Source organism: Cryptotermes secundus, unplaced genomic scaffold (assembly GCF_002891405.2).
Source record: "Cryptotermes secundus unplaced genomic scaffold, Csec_1.0 scaffold307, whole genome shotgun sequence".
NCBI lineage: Eukaryota > Metazoa > Arthropoda > Insecta > Blattodea > Kalotermitidae > Cryptotermes > Cryptotermes secundus.
The window spans coordinates 836,500-854,927 of record NW_019738353.1 but is presented as its reverse complement, the minus strand read 5'-3'; the positions used below and the strand labels follow the sequence as shown (position 1 = coordinate 854,927).

Sequence of the window (18,428 nt, the reverse complement as noted above, 5' to 3'; positions counted from 1 at the left end):
AGGGATAAATTAAGTTGTTGAAAGAAATGGAACGCTTAAATCAACTTCCGGTCCATTAAGTCCTACTTTATAAGCAAAGATAACGCTTGCTTAGTACTACAGTCATATAATGTGGTACGAAAGGGGGGGGGGTACATAAATGCACGGTAGAAGAAAAATGTATTTATTTAATATTAAATCAGATGGTAAATACAATAATTATTGTGCTCTCGGGATTTCCACATAATTTATGTATAATATAGCAATTGGGAAAAGCGAATATAGAAGAGATTCTGATTATTGTATCAGTGTCGCTTGAAATATGTTACAAGGCTCTTCCCTTGTGCAATGAATTGTGTTCTGACACCTGACATGCATCGAGCAATATGTACACAAGTTGCAACATAAAAAGAACCGTCATCCCATGCTGCTGTAGCAACACAGATGCAAGGTAAAATTCATTGTGAGGTGTGGCATCACATGTTACGCCATGTTCATTCAGTGTGCCGGGCAATCATGGGGAATTACCAGAAAACATTTTGTTATCTAATGCAAGAGAGACCTAAGGTAATAACGAACATATACACAAGTGTCTAACATTTACGTTTTGTGTTTCCTACCGCGCACCCAACAGAGAAAACGCGATAACATTACGAAATTAAGCTCGTACTGCTACCAATACGTACGGTGGCCAGGACTGTTAATGCGATGCGCAAATATTGCGGTAGAGTTCTGAATTCTATTTGTATCCCCATTCAAAATTATTTGAATTACAAAAATGAACTTTACATCCTTAAGCTCGGAGATATACTATTTTTAAACTTTACCTATTATCTACTGAGATGGCAAGGTAAACAACTACATCCCGAACGAAGAATGGCTACTCCTGCTGGCTCCACTCAGAGGTCAGATTCGATACCATGAGTGTCTCAGGCAACCATTCCAAATTACGAATCCCGTGGCTTCATGTCGAGAACGTGGAAATACTAATTCAGTACAAGGTAACGTTGTCCCTGTGTTTAACTAATTAAGCACTAAGCCGTGAAGAGGTATGAGGGAGTGGATGTAAAGATTCACGTATTCTTACACTCGGCACTAGTTGGAGGTGAGTGGTCATTTTCACGCCCCGGCCGCTTTACCCCTGGTTCCCCTTGGATAGGAGGCTGGTTGGGCCCCAGAGCCAGATTGGACGACGTTGAGAAGAGAAAAATCGCGACCCTACCGGGACTCGAACTCCGTCCCCTCGCTCGTGCAGCCAGTAGCCAGTCACTATAGCGACTACGCTATCCCGGCTCCCAGTTCAGCAGACATTGAAAATGTATGAAGCGGCTTCTTCAGTCATTCTTGTCTGTGTCGCAAACCGCAAGGCTGACAGACTCAATTTGTGTTGCCTGTACAATTTCGTTCGAGACATTTCTCGCTGCCATGCACATTTATCGATTTACGTTCGAGATGCATGCAGGCAATCACTTAGTTCTCCGTGTCAAATGCCCGTAAACTTCGTTCGACTTTAAGCAAGATTCGAATATGCTGACTGACTATAATAATAGTAGATTCAGACGTCCGAGTTGTTACAAACAAGCAAGCAGAGGGACGGAGAGGCAGAGAGACACACATGGGCACGGAAATCGGCATATGTTTTGCAAGATTTCTTTGCGGATGCAACAAAAATGTTTCGCGATCAGAATATATATAGTTCGTAATATCTTCTGGATCAGTACATAATATTACTCCGTCAAGCCCATACATCGTGACTAATACCAAAATGATGTAACAGACATGCAACCATTAACAAGAACTGCATAGCCTCCAACCCAGCTTATTACGTAATTTAAAAGTAATATGGTTTGCTGTACAAACCCTTTACGTTACACGAAATTATGGCGATAAAAGATACAAGCTGAAAGCTGACCGAAAAGTCAGTGATCAGATATATAAGTTCTGAGATAATCTAATACGTTTCGCATATCTTGTGTCCTCCGTATGCACTTGTAATTTTCTTTGATCAGATCCGGAGTAAGGTAGCAACATTGACGTGATATCTAATGTTTAACATAGCGCAATGAATCAATGCCTTTTCATGGCTGCTCCTGAGGTGCAACTGGCCCGTGCTACAAAGTACTTCTTTGTTAACTTTCGCTCCTCCTCACAATATTCCGGAAGCACTGAGCGCCTTTAAATAATTTTAATGCTTTCATATGTGGCATTTGTCATTTACTGATTGGTCTCAAATTAGTACAACTACGCGGGACAACGTTTGCCAGGCATACGGGCCATGGAATTTAAATTCAAAATTTTGGAACTTGAAACTGAATCCAGTTTTTTATTCACACGTTTTAAACACAGTCTCATTTGACATTGTCTTAGAATGTCGTTCATATACATATATGAAGGAAGCTGTGTCACTGTTTTGGGTTTGAGGTACCCACAACGGTGTCTACAAAGAATCTTCTAATTTCTGGGATGTAACGTCGTGTAGTTCGGTAAAATTCGACAGAAGTTTCGAAGGAAAATATCGCTTCAATTTTCAGTGTCGAAAACCACGGCTCCTAGTTTGCCTTCCTTGACCCTGAAGATCCATGCGATGTGTTCTCTCGAAACGTCGGTCAACTTTAACTGGACTACACGGCCTGACATCCCAGGAGACAATACGTTCAACATGCCTCTTGCGTTTCCTCTGTACTACAGAGGCTCTAATAAAAATGTCAAAAGTATAAAATTCACTCCGTAATCTTACCAGTAAGTACGGTTGCTATGGATGTTAATGCGAGACGCAAACTTTGTGTTACAGTTGTTGGATGTGATTCAAATTCTCTTCGCGTTGTTTTTAATTACATTGGTGAATTGTAGTTTCTTAACTCAACTGTTATTCCGGCTTTATATATTCAGCTCCTATATGGAGCGGTACTGACAAGGAAAGCGGCCACATCCGGCACTAAGAAAGTTTATCTATGCGTGCTCAACCACACAAACTCCTGTCTGCGTATACACCTAATTTGCCTCGTATTTCGAACCAGCCTATAGCTGAGCGCTGTTTAACTTGAACTACTGACACAATCAATAGTTAAATAAGTAACGGCTACAAAATATTTCCTAATCCAAACACAACGAAAACCTAAAATCACAGTGAAAACACTGTTCCGATAAATCACAGTGTCAACCAAACATGACTGTTCTCTCAGGGACGAATGTATGAATGAAATATCGGCCAACATGAGACTTAGTTCCCTTCTCTTCAAATTGTCACATTCCCATGATTAGCGCCTTGCAATTTACAGATCTGAGCTCACCCGTAACGCTGTCAAGCAGAATAATGGTCATCTGTGATTCACAGCTGTTGGGTATAAATACAGAGGGGCTGGGCGTCGGACCGAGCACCTTCACATCCGCTGTCAGCGCATCATGTTCAGGCTCTCAGCTCCCGTCCTCGTGGCCATCTTCTGCCTCACAGCAGCTTCTCCTGCGGTAAGTCACAGAGCACGTCGTTAAGCATCAAGCCCAGCGGTAACACGGGGGTCAGGTACAATACTGTACTGAATGGGGAACTATGGAGCTACCGGGAGCCGTTTCAAAGTATTAGGCAATTCTTACATGTCTCTTCTCCAGAGATCCACACATCCTCCTGTCCAGTAGGTATTGAGGGCGCTGAGTCGCGGGTAAAGCGGCCAGGGCATGAAGCTGACAACCCACCTCCATCTAGTCCCGAGGTAAAGAATGGTGCAGCTATACCTACACTTCCCCATAAGTCTTCTTGGCGTGGTACTTAAATAACTAAGCACAGGGAAATCACTGAGTAACCTCAATGGGGAGAACCGGGATCTGCAGACGATTTTCGCACTGGAGTGCACCGGGAGACCAGACCTAACATGAATATCGTTACTTATACAAAACCTATTGCTGAATACACTACCAGCTCATCACGAATGTGGTATCCTAGTGTATAACTCGGCACTATCTAATTTCGATAGAGAAAACGTCTTTAAATTTGATTTGTTTCATTCTGGTCCGTCACACTAACAATTATAAATACCAAACACTCCGTCCAATGTGACATATAAGTTTTTACTAGGTTACATGTTTCGGTCCTTACGGGCCATCTTCAGAGGGAACATCACTACAAACTGGAAACTATCATCACAGTAGGTGTTTTGATTTAAAATACATACACTTATATCCTATAATGCACAGTACGCATAAAGTTGAACGTTTCACAATCACAGCAGCTTCCTGGTGTTGTAATTTAAAAGTTTCTAGATGTTATTTAAAAAAAAAACTTATTGTCAATAGTTAATTTTTTTTAAACCATGTAGGTTCGTGTCCGTACTCATATCGTCCTTCTTGTGTGGGGCAGATTTTGTGCCACCTGTCTATCTTGATGAGGAGGTTCTTGATGTCGTCCAGGGTTTGTTCGTGGCTTGCTGTGTTGTGTGAGTGAAAACAACACAGCACGTAGCAAAACTTATATGTCACATTGGACGGAGTGGTTTGTATTTATATGTATTTATAAAACGTCTTTAAATAACCAACTCGAAAAATAAAAAACGTATGACGTCACTCATATAAATGGAATACCTGAGCTTGACGCATGACTTACATGTACTAAGTATACTAAATTTGCTTATCAACAGTTAATATTTCGAAGCCTCAAATTGATATAAATAATACTTAGTATTCAGTTCGTACCTCACAGGAAACACATTACGTCTCCGCTACAAAGACCAACCGGTTAATGCTGTTTAGGAAAAGCTTCTATGTTCATTCCGAGAACCATACGAAACAAATGGTCAAAATTCGACTATAGCCGAATATTCGGCAGAACATATGCATCGATAAAGTTATTTGTGTCTCGGCCTTCTTGGCGGAACGGCATGGTGGAATCGGAACACTTCTGGGAATCCTGCACAGCTTTAGATGATGTGGATAACGGATTTCAAATGTTGTGCAACCCAGCGTCTGTAGCCTAATTTCGGAGGAAAACGCGGAATTAGTCGGGGGGGGGGGGGTGGCTGAGCAAAACCAAGCAAATCCCAGACGGATACAAGTTAGAAGTGCTACCACTGGAGCCAAACTGGTCCGTCTTGCGGGTGCGACACAGGCTTTCAGCTCCTACCTACATTAACATATTGCATAATACTTCTGTCAGGGACTAGGGGAGTAATTTAAATTTGACCACTATGACTTTCACTCACCCTGTAAACCAATTCAGCCTGTTACCTCCAGTACCAAGAAATTTCCAGTTCATAAACTACAGTTCCTTTTCTTACAATATGTGTAATTTTCAGTGAATTACACATGCAGTAGACATATCCAATTTCGTGGCACGATGCTCAGAAGATCAGGCGTATTCCCCAGTCATTCTTCACAGATGGCGCCAATAAGGAGAACTGCTACCACATTGTTTTGCTAACATGCGGATACTCCTGTGCGAGCACTTCAATAGAACCGATGAATATTACCTTAATTTAGCTGTGGTGTTTATTTATAGCTACGTCGAAAAATTCCGAAGAATCGATTTATAAATGAATCAATGGGAAGTGAATATTTTACATTCAACTCCACACCAGGCCCAGACGACAACGTTTCGCTGAGATGGGAAACGTTGGAACACAATATATAATTCACAGAGCTTGCTGCAAGCAGAAGAGTGTCGGGTTAAAACCAATCCTGTGTTCCACTCGGTGTCGCCAACATGCACCAGAGCTGCTCGGGAAAGCTATGTCACTTTTTGTGCAGGGACTGTAGTTCGTTTCCGATGTGCAAAAAGAGAATATTGATGTGACTGAGGAAACTACAGTAGTTAAATCGGTGAAGTGGGTCCTGCTTTTATTTAAGAATTATGTTGGGAAGATTGAGGATCAACAGTGTGGGTTTCGACGTAACATATCAACTACTCATCACATTTTTGCATTCGTCAGATGCTAGAGAAAGAAACGGGAGTAAACTGAGACAATATATCAGCCATAAACAGACTTCAAGTACATCTATGATTCAGTTTGGAAGGTCGGTATTCTCATAGAGCTTAGGGTGTACAGGAAACTTATTAGGCTTACTAAATTGTGATTAAATAAACCCTGCAGTAAAGTCCGTAAAAATTTGCCTGATACGTTTCCTCTTCAAAATGGTCTAAATCAAGGAGATGCTTCATCGCCAATGCTTTTCCAATTTTTCTGTAGAATACGTCATTAGGAAGGTCTAGGAAAACCAGGAGGGACTGAAATTGAATTGGAAACATCAGCTGCTGGAGATGATGTGAATCTACTGGGAGATAACATAGATACCGTAACGAAAAACACAGAAACTCTAACTGGCTTTAGTAAGAATGCTATCTAGAAGTAAACGCAGAGAGAACTAAGTATAAATCGCTGTTCCGTCACCAGAATGCAGGGCGAAATAATGACATAAAGATAGCTAAGAGATCCTTTGAAAATGGGGCACAGCTAAATTTTGGAACGACAGCAACAGACCAAAATTTGATTCGGGGGGAAATTAAGAACAGATTAAATTCCGATAATGCTTGGTACCATTCGTTCCGAAAAAGCAAAATTTTAAATATGCAGAAATATAATTTCGCCTGTAATTGTGAATGTGCATGAAACTTTGTTCCTGAATATAAAGGAAGAATACAGACTGAGCGTGTTTGAGAATAGGGAGCCAGGGAGAATATTTGGGCCCACAACGGGCTTGTGGAAACTACATAGTAATTAGGATTTTCATAACTTATACTCTTCGCCATGTATAATTAGAAAGATAGAGTAAAGGAGGATGGCATGGGCAGGGCTTCTAGTACGCATGAAAGAGAACAGGAATGATTACAGAGTTTTGGTGGGGAAACCATAAGGAAGTCCACCACGCCACACCATGAAGATTTACGGCGAGCAAGAGAAAGCACAGATTCACGCCACTGCTGCTTTACTCCCTGGAAAACAGCAGCCAGTACCTAATATATAGAGGGCTGGGTAGGCCCCAGAGCTTGTCTGGACGATATGGATAAGAGAAAAATTTCTTGCGTCCGCCCGGGAATCGAACCCTAATTCCTCGGTCAATTCCTTAACCTAGTCACTGCACCGGCTGAGAGACGTTAGACAAAATTTAGCAAAGGACTGTCATGTAGCTGTATGTAACAACGCTAAACTGTATATCTACGCGCTTCTGCGTCCAAAGGCTGTATACATTTTATAAGACGTTGAATACAGTAAACATTGTTTATTGGCGACAGTACTGCAGTGACAACTTTATGTTTCAGGACGAAATGACCGCTGTCGTGAACAAGTGCCAGACGTCGCAAGGCATCTCCGACCGTAAGTGTGACTCCTTCTGCGGCTACTTCTGGGAATGCCAGGCAAATTGTTTCTAATTAATGTGCTTGGCAATTTGTATTCTGTTCTTGTTGCAGTTCAGAGCATCATGAATGAGGCGTCAATGACACTGAAAGATGAGTCAAATGAAGCTGGCAGGGTAAGATATCTTAGATACACGTATTTATTTATTTGTTTTACTATATTTATATAGAGAGGTCAGAATAGTTCCTATCTGTTCATAATACATCAGAAACATCCTGAACTGCGATTTTATGGGGAATTAGAAACGCACCCAAAACCTCTACCGCAACACTTACACATCGCTTTAACAGCCGTGGCTACAGTACACACTAGTAAGACAAGGAAGTGAATTTCGTGATACCTACGGGTGTTCTCTGTTATGTTCGCGGTGAGAAACTGGAAAATGAAAAGCAATAAATATTGTCATGTGTTGGGTGTGTGACACGTGACAAATAATTTCACGTCCATGATTTATTCTAACCGTCTTACAGTGCATACATTTATTCACCTTACTCTTCTCTCTTGCACTACATGTTTCAGCACAAAAGTGCCATCTTCAGGTGCTTTTCGATGTACGTCAAACTACTTCATTGCATCATTGTTTGACGTACATCGAAAAGCACTTGTGCTGAAACATGTAGTGCAAGAGAGAAGAGTAAGGTGAATAAATGTATGCACTGTAAGAGGGTCAGAATAAATCATGGACATAAATCAGTGCAACAGGACGCTAAAATATAACATTAAATAATTTCACGCCTTATTTGATATAGCGAATTTATTTAACACTCGCTCTTACACTTACACAGTTTACAATTTTACAACTACTGCCATCTGCAGTATCACACTTCTCCTGCTGGAGTCTCTGCCATGCACTGGAAACAACCGGACTAGGCGAATGCTACAATTCAACTGACTGGTTAATCGTTACTCACTAGTAACTGGCTCACTCGTAACTGGCTGACTTTCACGGGAACAGCAACACAACGCAGGTAGCCTACATAATTGTTCTCAACTGCATCCTCCAATAAAGGGATCGCAAGGCAAGCAGAATTATTTCAATTAGAATTACAATATGATATTTAAACATGTACGAGTGCAGACAGTCAGATAGGCAGCAAAACCCGCGTGTAAATCCGCTAGAATTCTTCAAATACAGACATATTCAAGATAACTGCAGGGCAGAACAGCGCTGAGATTTCAGGCGCACTGCTCTTATGGAATGCAAAGACTTCGGAGCTATAATTCCACTACAATCTCGGAGTGGCTATTATAGCGAGAGGGTTTAATTGCTATATAGCTTAAAAAAAGATTAGGAATAAAATATAATTAAACTTTACGCACATGCACAGAAACAAAAATTGCTCTACTGTGCAATGGATTCTCTCGCAGGGAGGAAGAAATGATGGTAAATATATCGAGTGGACAAGTACAGAGTAGAGATAAAGTGAATAACATGAAGATGTCATCGATTGATGTCGAAACAAAAAGTGATTACCATGAAATAAAATTCATTTACTGTAAATGTTTAAGCTATGAAGGATGAATAAAAGACATCTGAATAACATACAAAAATTCAGTGAGTACCTCACAGGAAACTCATTACATCTCCGCTTTAAAGCCCAACCGATTAATTCTGTTTAGGAAGACAGTCACTGTTTATTGTGAAAACCATACGAACACACAGATGCACTCTGTGGGCAGAATGCAGACTTGTTCAATGTAAAATCGGGTGGTACATGAAGTTTCCGCTGCGCTTTAAAATGCTGAGGGCGTAATTCTGAACATTCTTCTCCAGTTTCGTGTACTCTATGTCAATTCATAGCACTGCCCTGAACGGTATTTATATATGTGAATTTCACTCAGTCAAAAGCCATAATCATTTAAATGTGTCTGATTGAAAACGTTCTTTCGTTTCAGTGCTTCTTAGAATGTCTCATGACAGAATTTGGAATTGTAAGTATATTTGTTCCAAGGAGGCTGAGAGGGGCAGGGCATGTAGTACGAATGGGGGAGAAAAGGAATGCACAGAGGATATTGGTGGGAGAGCCAGAAGGAAAGAGACCACTGGGTAGACCAAGGCGTAGGTGGGTGGGCAATATTAGAAGGGATCTTAGAAAGATAGGATGGGATGGATTGGATTGATCTGGCTCAGGATAGGGACCAGTGGGGGGCTCTTGTGAACACGGTAATGAACCTTCGGGTTCCATAAAATGCTGGGAAATTCTTGAGTAGCTGCAGATTTGTCTTCTCCTCCAGAAGGGCTCAGCTCCGTAAGTAAGTAAGTATATTTATTCGGTACTGTGTGAACATAAGCTTATTCTAAATGCAAGTTTTGAAAATGTAAGTAAAACCTTGAGGCAGTGGACTACGATCATCCAAAGAACAAAAAATATATAATACTGTATAAGAAAGAAATTTGATATCACAGTTTTCCAGTGTGTTCTGTTTATTTTGCAGCTTAAAGGGAACAAGCTTGACGCTGGCGCCGTAATTGACCAGGCTAAGGACATGATCCAGTATGCCAAGACGCACGGAATAAGATTAGATGAGAATGAGATGAAATCTTCAGTTGAAGACTGCAGCAGGAAAGGTAAGAATCTCCATTCATTGTTACCGCGACTTATGTTCACAAAACTAAACTCTGGGAAGTCTTCTCTGAACCTCAGCCCCAAACCGTTACCCCCACAATGACTGAAACACAGAGCGGGACCCTTCTGGAGGACTCTATTTGTGGTCTTTTGGGTTCAGTCATTTCATGGGAGAAGGCCTCCTGTATTTTCAATTTTTCGAAAACTTTGCATTATTCCCGAGAAGCTAACATTCTCTCACCTGGTCAAGAAGTATCCGCCCCTCATGTAACCACAAGGTGCCTTAGTGTTCACAAGAGCCCCCCGCTGGTTCTGTTCTGAGTTAAACGACCATAAAATGCTGACACACACACGCACACACACACACATATTCATTCATCAGTAATCTGTCAGACGACAGGTCTACAGTCTCTTCCAAAACAGTTCCTCCACTTAATGCGATCTAGAGATCCTCTTCTGTCCCCAAGGTCATCCAGCATCTTCTGACGTCTTCTTCCTCGTCTTCTTGTTCGTATACATGGCGTCTCTGTTTTTGGAAAGAGACTATGTAGGAAAAGTGATAATGTGGTGGTTTTTCCATTTTCTTTGCACATCGCAGTACAACAGCCGTTTAAACCACTTTGGTCACGCCTGTTGCTATACGAACTTGAACCATCTCGAGCATCATTTGCTCTGTGCTTCAAGTCGCTGCTGATGACGCTGCTTCCGACATCAGTTGCCGGCACACACACACACACACACACACACATTTAAATAACGTTTCTTGAAAATCAACTGTAACATTCAGTTTCCGCCTACGACTAGTTTCAGAACATTTCTTACAATATTCGTTACAACTCCGCTGAAAACTATAATACCATACAAATTTTATTAGATAACAACGCAGGATTGTTCAGGCATTTAACTCCTCGGATAAACCTATACCTGTACCCAGTTAACACACAACAACAACTATAGGCGTATGAATTTCTGTGAGGTACCGAGCAGGCTTTCTCAGCGGTAATGCTCCGGAAGTGTCACATCTGCTCTCCTGCCTCAGGCGGTCCGTCCGAGTAAACGCAAGGAGAGTAACTGGATTACACTTCCTTTCAAATCTATCCCGTTCATCATTCATCCTCCTGCCATTCGAAACTGGTATAGTCCAGACACTGAGTGAATCCTTCAACAAACCACAATCTGAGACTAATGAGAGCATTTCAAATTCGAGTGTTAAACCTTCCGTAAAATTTCGGCAACTGCATACTATAATCCTGGCAACAGAAGCAAAAATTCGCAGTGAAGAACGGGAAGTTCTGTTATATTAATTATGAGACGAAACGAAAAACTAGTCCGCGCCACAGCTCAAGCGGTTAGTCGCTGGCTTCCACCGCGGCGGCCCGGATTCGATCCCGGGTCTGGTCAAGTGGGATTTATGGTGGACAAAGTAGCGCTGGGGCAGGTTTTCCCCGAGTATTTCGGTTTCCCCTGCCAATCTTCATTCCACCAACTGCTCCACAATCACCCTCACCTATCATCTGGTGCTGGTACAATAGGCCAGAAGTGGCCACAGTACAAGGGACTTAGTCCCACCCCACTAGCAAAAAAAAAACGAAAAAACTGAGCTTCCAAAGAAAAATAAGCATTTTGCAATACAGAACTGATGCAGCCTCTCTGCGCAGATTGTGCCAACTCCTGAGACAGCGTCAGAACTGCTTCACTTCTGTTCTAACGTCTGTTTAAGCCCGGTCACATGCAGTTCGCAGTTCAAGAGGAACTTGCTCCCCTTCCAACAAACAGGATTGCTCATAAGTCCGTGAAACATTTTAAAAATTCATAACACATAAACTATGCATCGGATCATGGTAATTCTTACCCCGATAGAGAATGCATCCTCCAAGTCTTTTTAAAAGCCTCCATTGCCTGCTAATCTGAGGGCTCTTCGCAACCGTATCACCGCTGCTGTGGCTCTGATCAACCGTGATATTCTGACACGGTTGTGGGACGAAATGGATTATCGCATGGATGTCTGCCGTATCAGCAAAGGTGAACACATTGAGCATCTGTGAATTATGTGAATGAAACTTTGGTGAGTTTATCTCTATTTCAGTGTAATAAAATTTACTATCCGTTGCGTAGTTTATTTATTGTAAAATTTCAAAATGTTTCACTGACTTATGAATAACCCTATATTCTGCTCCGCTGTTGTAAAGCACTGAGCAGACACGGCCTTTGGAAGAACTCTTAATTTGGTCTCGAAATATGGCCTACAGTGGAGAGATTTTGCTCTCCATTCAGAAGCTAACAGAGACCATGCGCTTACAAATGTAACGACTTCTTTGTCTTGTCTAGCTGCCTCATTCCTGCCTTGAAACAACTGAATAGGTTAGGGTCCTTCTTTAGATATTAATAGTCTTTCAGCTGGCTCAGAATCTGCCCGCATTTTAAGTAATCCGAAGGTTCTTTGTCATCACACGAAATCCCCTCACCGGTCTCCATCCAAACTTTCATTTTTACATACAAAGCTTTTCAGATCCATTTTAATATTATCCTCCCATCTTAGCCTAGGGCTTCCACTTTGTTTTTTGCCTTTTGGTTTTCAGGCTAAAATTCTGTGCACCTTTCTTATCCTATCCATGTGTGCTTCAAGCTCTATTCCACAAGCACTTCCTCCCTCTTCCTGCCATCCTGTTCAAAACACATTCAGCGTAAGAAGACTGTAGCACGCATGCGAGAAGAATGCATACAGGGTTTTGGTGGTAAGCCCAGAGTGAAAGAGACCAACAGGAAACCCTATATGTGGTTTGGGAACACATTGGGGTGGTATGGAATGTATCTATCTGGCTCAGGGTAGGGACTGGTGGTGAGCTTTTGTGAACAACGTAATGAACATTCGTGTTCAATAAAATATGAGAAAATTCTTGAGCAGCTGAAGGACTAATGGCTTCTCAAGGAGGACTCAGCTCCACTGAGTTTGTTAGTTAGTTAAATGTTAAGTTCAGAGACCACGTTCAATGCTCACACTCCTGTTTTCGCAGCTTGTACTTCTGTGCTCTAATATCTGTACGGCAGACTATGGCACCCCAATGGTCCTCCACAGCAAGGGGTGTATAATTTTGATGAATTTAAATCAGCAAGGCTGCGTGTGAAGCATGTAGCAGCAACTTCAAGACTTAAATTCGTTTGAATGTTATTGAAACGTTCATTCTCCACCACGCAAGAAACTTAATGTAAAAGAAAAGGAAAAAAAAGTAAAGGTATCCCTGTAACAGGCCGAAGAAACCCATAGGGTTGTGAGATATTGAGGTTCCCACATGTTTTTACACAATCGGCTCATAGATGGCGGCAAGGTTGTCGGCCTTACGCGCCGGCCGCCCTTTACCCCCAAGAATATTCCTGGTACTCATTTCCGTTAGAGGCTGAGTCGACTCCAGGGCCATAGTGCGGCCGGAAGGATTAGGTCAACTGAAAAAAATCCAATGACCTCATCGGGACTTAAACCCGCGACCTTTCGGCTTGTAGCATAGAGCCTCAACCAACTACGGTACCGCGTGCCCCGAAAACATAACGCAGTTACCAAAAACATCAGAGTTTATTCTGAGAACCGTATGGAACAAATAAACATGCTGCGTTGGAGGAAATTCAGTTTCTTAACGTTAAAGTAAGGCGGTACATCTGGTAGCCACTGCGGTTTAAACGATTAAACGATTTCCTTTGCCATGGGTAGGTTTTTACAAACGTAAAATACAAATTCAATTGAAATCCAACGACTATAGGGCAAAGAACTAATTCCAGGCAGATGAGTGAAAGACATTATCTTGTTTCAGACGGAGAAGGGAAATGCATGAAGGCCTACAGAATGTGGACCTGTTTGAACGACTTCGTGCAGAAGGTAAGACCACTGCCTGCCTGCAGACAGCTAAGTGCTAAAGTGTCTCACGTCAAAGCTGGAACATTACGGTATGCTAAGTAACTGAACGTATGCCAGTTCCATTCAAAAGTATTTTAAGTTTCCCCTGTTTGAGTGAAAATCTCTTAAGTGTGTGGTTAGACATGCTTATTAATGCAAAAGAATCTCTCTCGCGTCTCATACTGATGGCCATTACAGCACCCAGCACTACCTCAAGCAGGGCACAGGCCTAAAAGTACATGCCACCAAACTTATTTTTATTGCTAGTGGGGTGGGACTAAGTCCCTTGCACTGCGGCCACTTCTGGCCTATTGTACTAGCCCCAGATGATAGGTGAGGGTGATTGTGGAGCAATTGGTGGAATGAAGATTGGCAGGGGAAACCGAAGTACACGGAGAAAACCTGCCACAGCGCCACTTTGTCCACCACAAATCTCACTTGACCAGACCCGGGATTGAACCCGGGCCGCAGCGGTGGGAAGCCAGCGACTAACCGCTTAAGCTATGGCGCGGACTTTGCCACCAAACTTCAACAAATATTCAAAATACGTGAATTTCTAAATAAACAACAATCTAATATTTCGTGTTTGAATCTATAGGGTTGTGACACCATGTAGCGTGGTAGGCGGATACAAACATTTCGCAGCCATATGCAAACTCCACCTTCAGGTTTATGGTGAGATTAACCCTTAAAAGGGAAAAAATATGCTACTTCGAAACGTTGCCGCCCACCTACCAGACTGCACGGTGTCACAGTTCAGAAGATTGCAATATGAATCTTCACCGCCATTAGAACCTGAAATCTTTTGTGTGATATGAGGTAACTATGAACATTACCGTCTGGAATGTGGTGGTGCGCAGCCTGGTCTAAGCTTACCGACGTTTCAGAGGAATCTACAATCACGCAGGAAGTACAATAATACTCTAATTGCTGCCTTCTTTCACGGCTTACTATTCGACTGTGAAGATTACGGCAGTACGATCCTCCGAAACGTCTGTATGTTTCTGCCAGACTACGCGGCGTCGCATCCCAGAAGATTCCATTTTAATTTGCATAATTTATGGTACAGAGTTATCAAATATTCTCTACATAATTCTTACTTTTTTCAGCAATTATTTTAATCTCTACATTAGCTTAGGTACATCAGTTTTACATGTGGACGAGATAACTTCCCACCGTCGTATTACTCATGTTGCAAGAAGTGAAGTTCGTCCTGTACTTAATTAGTTAAGCAACATGCCATGAAGACTTAAGGGTGAGTGCAGGTATAGCTTCACCTTTTTTTACCTCCGCACTAGATGGTGAGTGATCAGCTTCAGGCCCTTGCCGCCATCGCTACCCATTGGATAGCCTAGTAGTAACGAGGTCAAGAAAACGTGGGTCTATACATCCACTCCCCCATACGTCTTCTTGGCATAGTACTTAATTAGTTAAACACGGGGACAACTTTATCTTATTTCATATGTCGCTTTTATACAAAGGTGTAAAGGGTTCAGAATGTAAACTCTCAATAAAAACATTCAAATTTTACAGCTGTAAATTCGAAGAAAGGATCGAAGGCTGTAAACTTGTAATTACGCGTCTCGTGTAACATTGCTAAGCAATTGAGGACGCGGCCCTATGCCCTTGCCTCTATGCAAATGTTGAAGCAAAATGCTGCGTTGACACCTTGAATGGACACTCCCAGTGAGTCTGGGGTTAGGGGGTCGGAATTCTTGAGGAACTAACAGTCGCTCATCTAGTCAAGAAATCCTTTCCCTTCACGGATCCTAAAGTTTATTAACGCGAAGGGCCATGTGACATCGTACAGTCCGGCAGAAATCAGTCTACGTTTCGGAGGAGCTTACTGTCGCTGTCTTCAGGTTTGAAAAGTATTCTGTGGAGGAAAGCAGAGCACGCTTTAGAAAGGAAAATCTCTGCGCCGAAAAATACACTTCTACCAGAACACACGACGGCACAATCTTTATAGTCGCCATCGCAAGAGTCTGAAATCCTACATTGCTGCGTCCACAAGGATCCGCCCCTTTGTAACGTGACGCGACATGACTCCAAAGCTTGAGGGCCACCATCTTCTGCCTGTCCGCCACCTTGACTGGCGCTAGTTCAACATTACTTGCCTTAAAAATGCTTAACGCTTGCTATTCTGTCATTATGTAACTTCACAATCACAATTGGTAGCAGTTACGAATAGCACCAGAAGATGGTAGCAACAAATAGTAGTGAAGGGTAAGCTTGAATTGGTACTGCAGCGTCCATTTTCCCAATGGTAGTTCATAGCATGTATACAGATAGCAGCATTGCTCACTGCACGGCTTCTTCTTCTGAGCAGACTACGGACAATTCTGACAGGTAAATTAAAAGTTGGAAAAAAGTGACACAACACGGAGGACAGGAGTAGTAATTGGAGCCCGAAAAAAAGGATGGGGGCCCATACATGCGGGACTTCTCCATAAGCAGAGGCCCCATTGTGGTCTGAGGGCTTCCAGAGCCATCCGAAAGCAAAATGTGGTCACGATTCCCGCTGGACTCGGAACCAATGATCACTGCTCTGGAGATATCCAGCGGCAATTTAGTTGTCAAGTCAGTCAGAGGCCCCATGTAGGGCCTATCCCGTCAGTGACCTGTCCAGTATTTCGTTAGTGTAGCTCCCAAGGCCGCGCCATAACTCAAGCGGTTAGTCGCTGGCCTACTACCACGGCGGCCCGGGTTCGATCCCGAGTCGGGTCAAGTGGGATTTTTGGTGGACAAAGTGACGCTGGGGCGGGTTTTCTCCGAGCACTTCGGTTCCCCTGCCAACCTTCATTCCACCAAATTCTCCATCATCATAATAATCCGGGGCAGGTACAATAGGTCAATCAGTGGCCTCCGTGCCGAGTGGACCCAACAGGACTCCACCCCCAACTAAGCGAATTACTGTAGCTCCCACTATTTATGCTGAATGCTGCACTTTTATGGTTCGCTTTCAGACTACTGGCTTGCCGCGATAGAGACGGGCGGTCACAGGTTGCCAACCCTTCAGCCTCAGAAAGCAAGAGCGAGTTCCGACCCGCAAAGTACAGAACTGCACATGCGCCTCGTCTCCCTGTCGGCTCCTAACAAGCGTCCTCCTATTCTACACTGATATCAACGAGTTTTGTTGCAATCTACACACTTCATTTTTCCTATAAACATGCCCAGTGTTTGATTATATACGTTATGTACAAAATAAAGTGTTTGGTAGTTCATAATTCGTGGTTTGTTGCCAATAAAAAGTATGAGTAACTTGGAAACACAGAAATATATTATACTAATATAATTTGTTAATTAAAGTTGACATCGAAGGGATTATAACAGCTGGGTCCATACGTCTAATATAATTGTAATCTGACGCCTTAATAATCGTTTCAAATATGTTATAGTTTCTCTAAAAGTTTGTTCAAGTGCGGATATCAACATCATCATTATGATTACATAATCCTGGAACAGATATTCCCTCCTACCGGCACAGTGTTGCAACTTCTCAAACATATAACAAAAATTACTGTCATGTGTATCAGTGAATAAAGACGGAGTTCGGATTGGTTGGAGCCGTACCACTGACACCACCAGCTTTATTTGTAATTAAGTTTTTTTATTATGGTAATTACGCATAGGATGCAGTAAGGAAGAACTGAAGGCTGACTTAGCCCGATTCTTGGTTTCAAGAATAGGGCCTGCTTCACTCCTACAAAGACCAGGCAGGAAGCATCCCGCAGAGTTTCCTGGAAATTCATTTCGAGAGTTGACGGACGGGATCCTTTGGTAAAGTTACACTTGACAGGTTTTGAACCCAGGAAGTCAAAAGTGGGAAGGCCCTCAGAGTACACTACTGGTATATTTTTTCAAACACCTGTCAAAAACGACGTTAGGACTTTAAAGTCCAAAGTCCCAAACTACGGCCAGTTGACTGGAGCAGTGAGAATTAGGGTAGACTCCTAAAATTCGAATTGTTCTAATCAGTCGAAATTAGGGTAGTAACTTGCAGGCGGAGCTGAAGCTGTGAAAATTTCTTGCTTCAAAGAAGGGTCAGTCTGCTAAAGGAGTCTCTGAACAACTCTCCAAGGGTACAGCCGAAAAATTAGCGTCACTGGCAGTTTGGCTCAAACGTCAAAGTTAAAAACAAAATTAACTTTTAAGTGTGTTACTGAAACCGTCGCTGAATAATTCGGCAAAATTAATTAGACGCAAAAATTAGTGTGAATCTTAATTTGGCTTAAAAGTTTAAGTGAAAGTGTAATCACTTCTAGGTGTTGTAGTAAAAGCAGACGCTAAATAACTAGCCAGGGGTCCGGTCGCAAAAATTTGGGTGATTTCAAGTTTGTTTAAGTGATTAAGGACCAATATTATTAACTGAATATCAAATAGTGCTCATTAAACAGTGTTTTGTAGTGCATAGCTATAAACACTCTTATCTTTCCCGCTAACGCGAGGCCTGTATGCACCCTGAGACTGTATCTCATTGCCCTAGTGCTAAAGCAGTACCTATCACCTGTAGTTTCCGGGTCATTCCTCCTTTTCCCCCGAAGAGTGAGCCTTTATAGTAAGCTTACTGGCACCCAAAATTCATTTAACCCATATCCCGCAAACAACCAATATCCACAATAACAACAAGAAGGGGAAGAACTGGATAAGAAGGAC

The 18,428-nt window shown here is 42.4% G+C and overlaps 1 protein-coding gene across 1 annotated transcript; it reads left to right on the top strand.

The window, feature by feature from the left end:
• The first annotated feature begins 3,363 nt into the window (after positions 1-3,363).
• Positions 3,364-16,999, top strand: LOC111870772. Its single transcript, XM_023863295.1, has 7 exons — positions 3,364-3,444; positions 7,223-7,277; positions 7,373-7,434; positions 9,216-9,251; positions 9,756-9,888; positions 13,690-13,754; positions 16,739-16,999. Exons 1-7 carry the CDS (start codon positions 3,382-3,384, stop codon positions 16,757-16,759), a joined length of 435 nt encoding a protein of 144 aa, XP_023719063.1. The 5' UTR covers positions 3,364-3,381; the 3' UTR covers positions 16,760-16,999.
• The last annotated feature ends 1,429 nt before the right edge of the window (positions 17,000-18,428 follow it).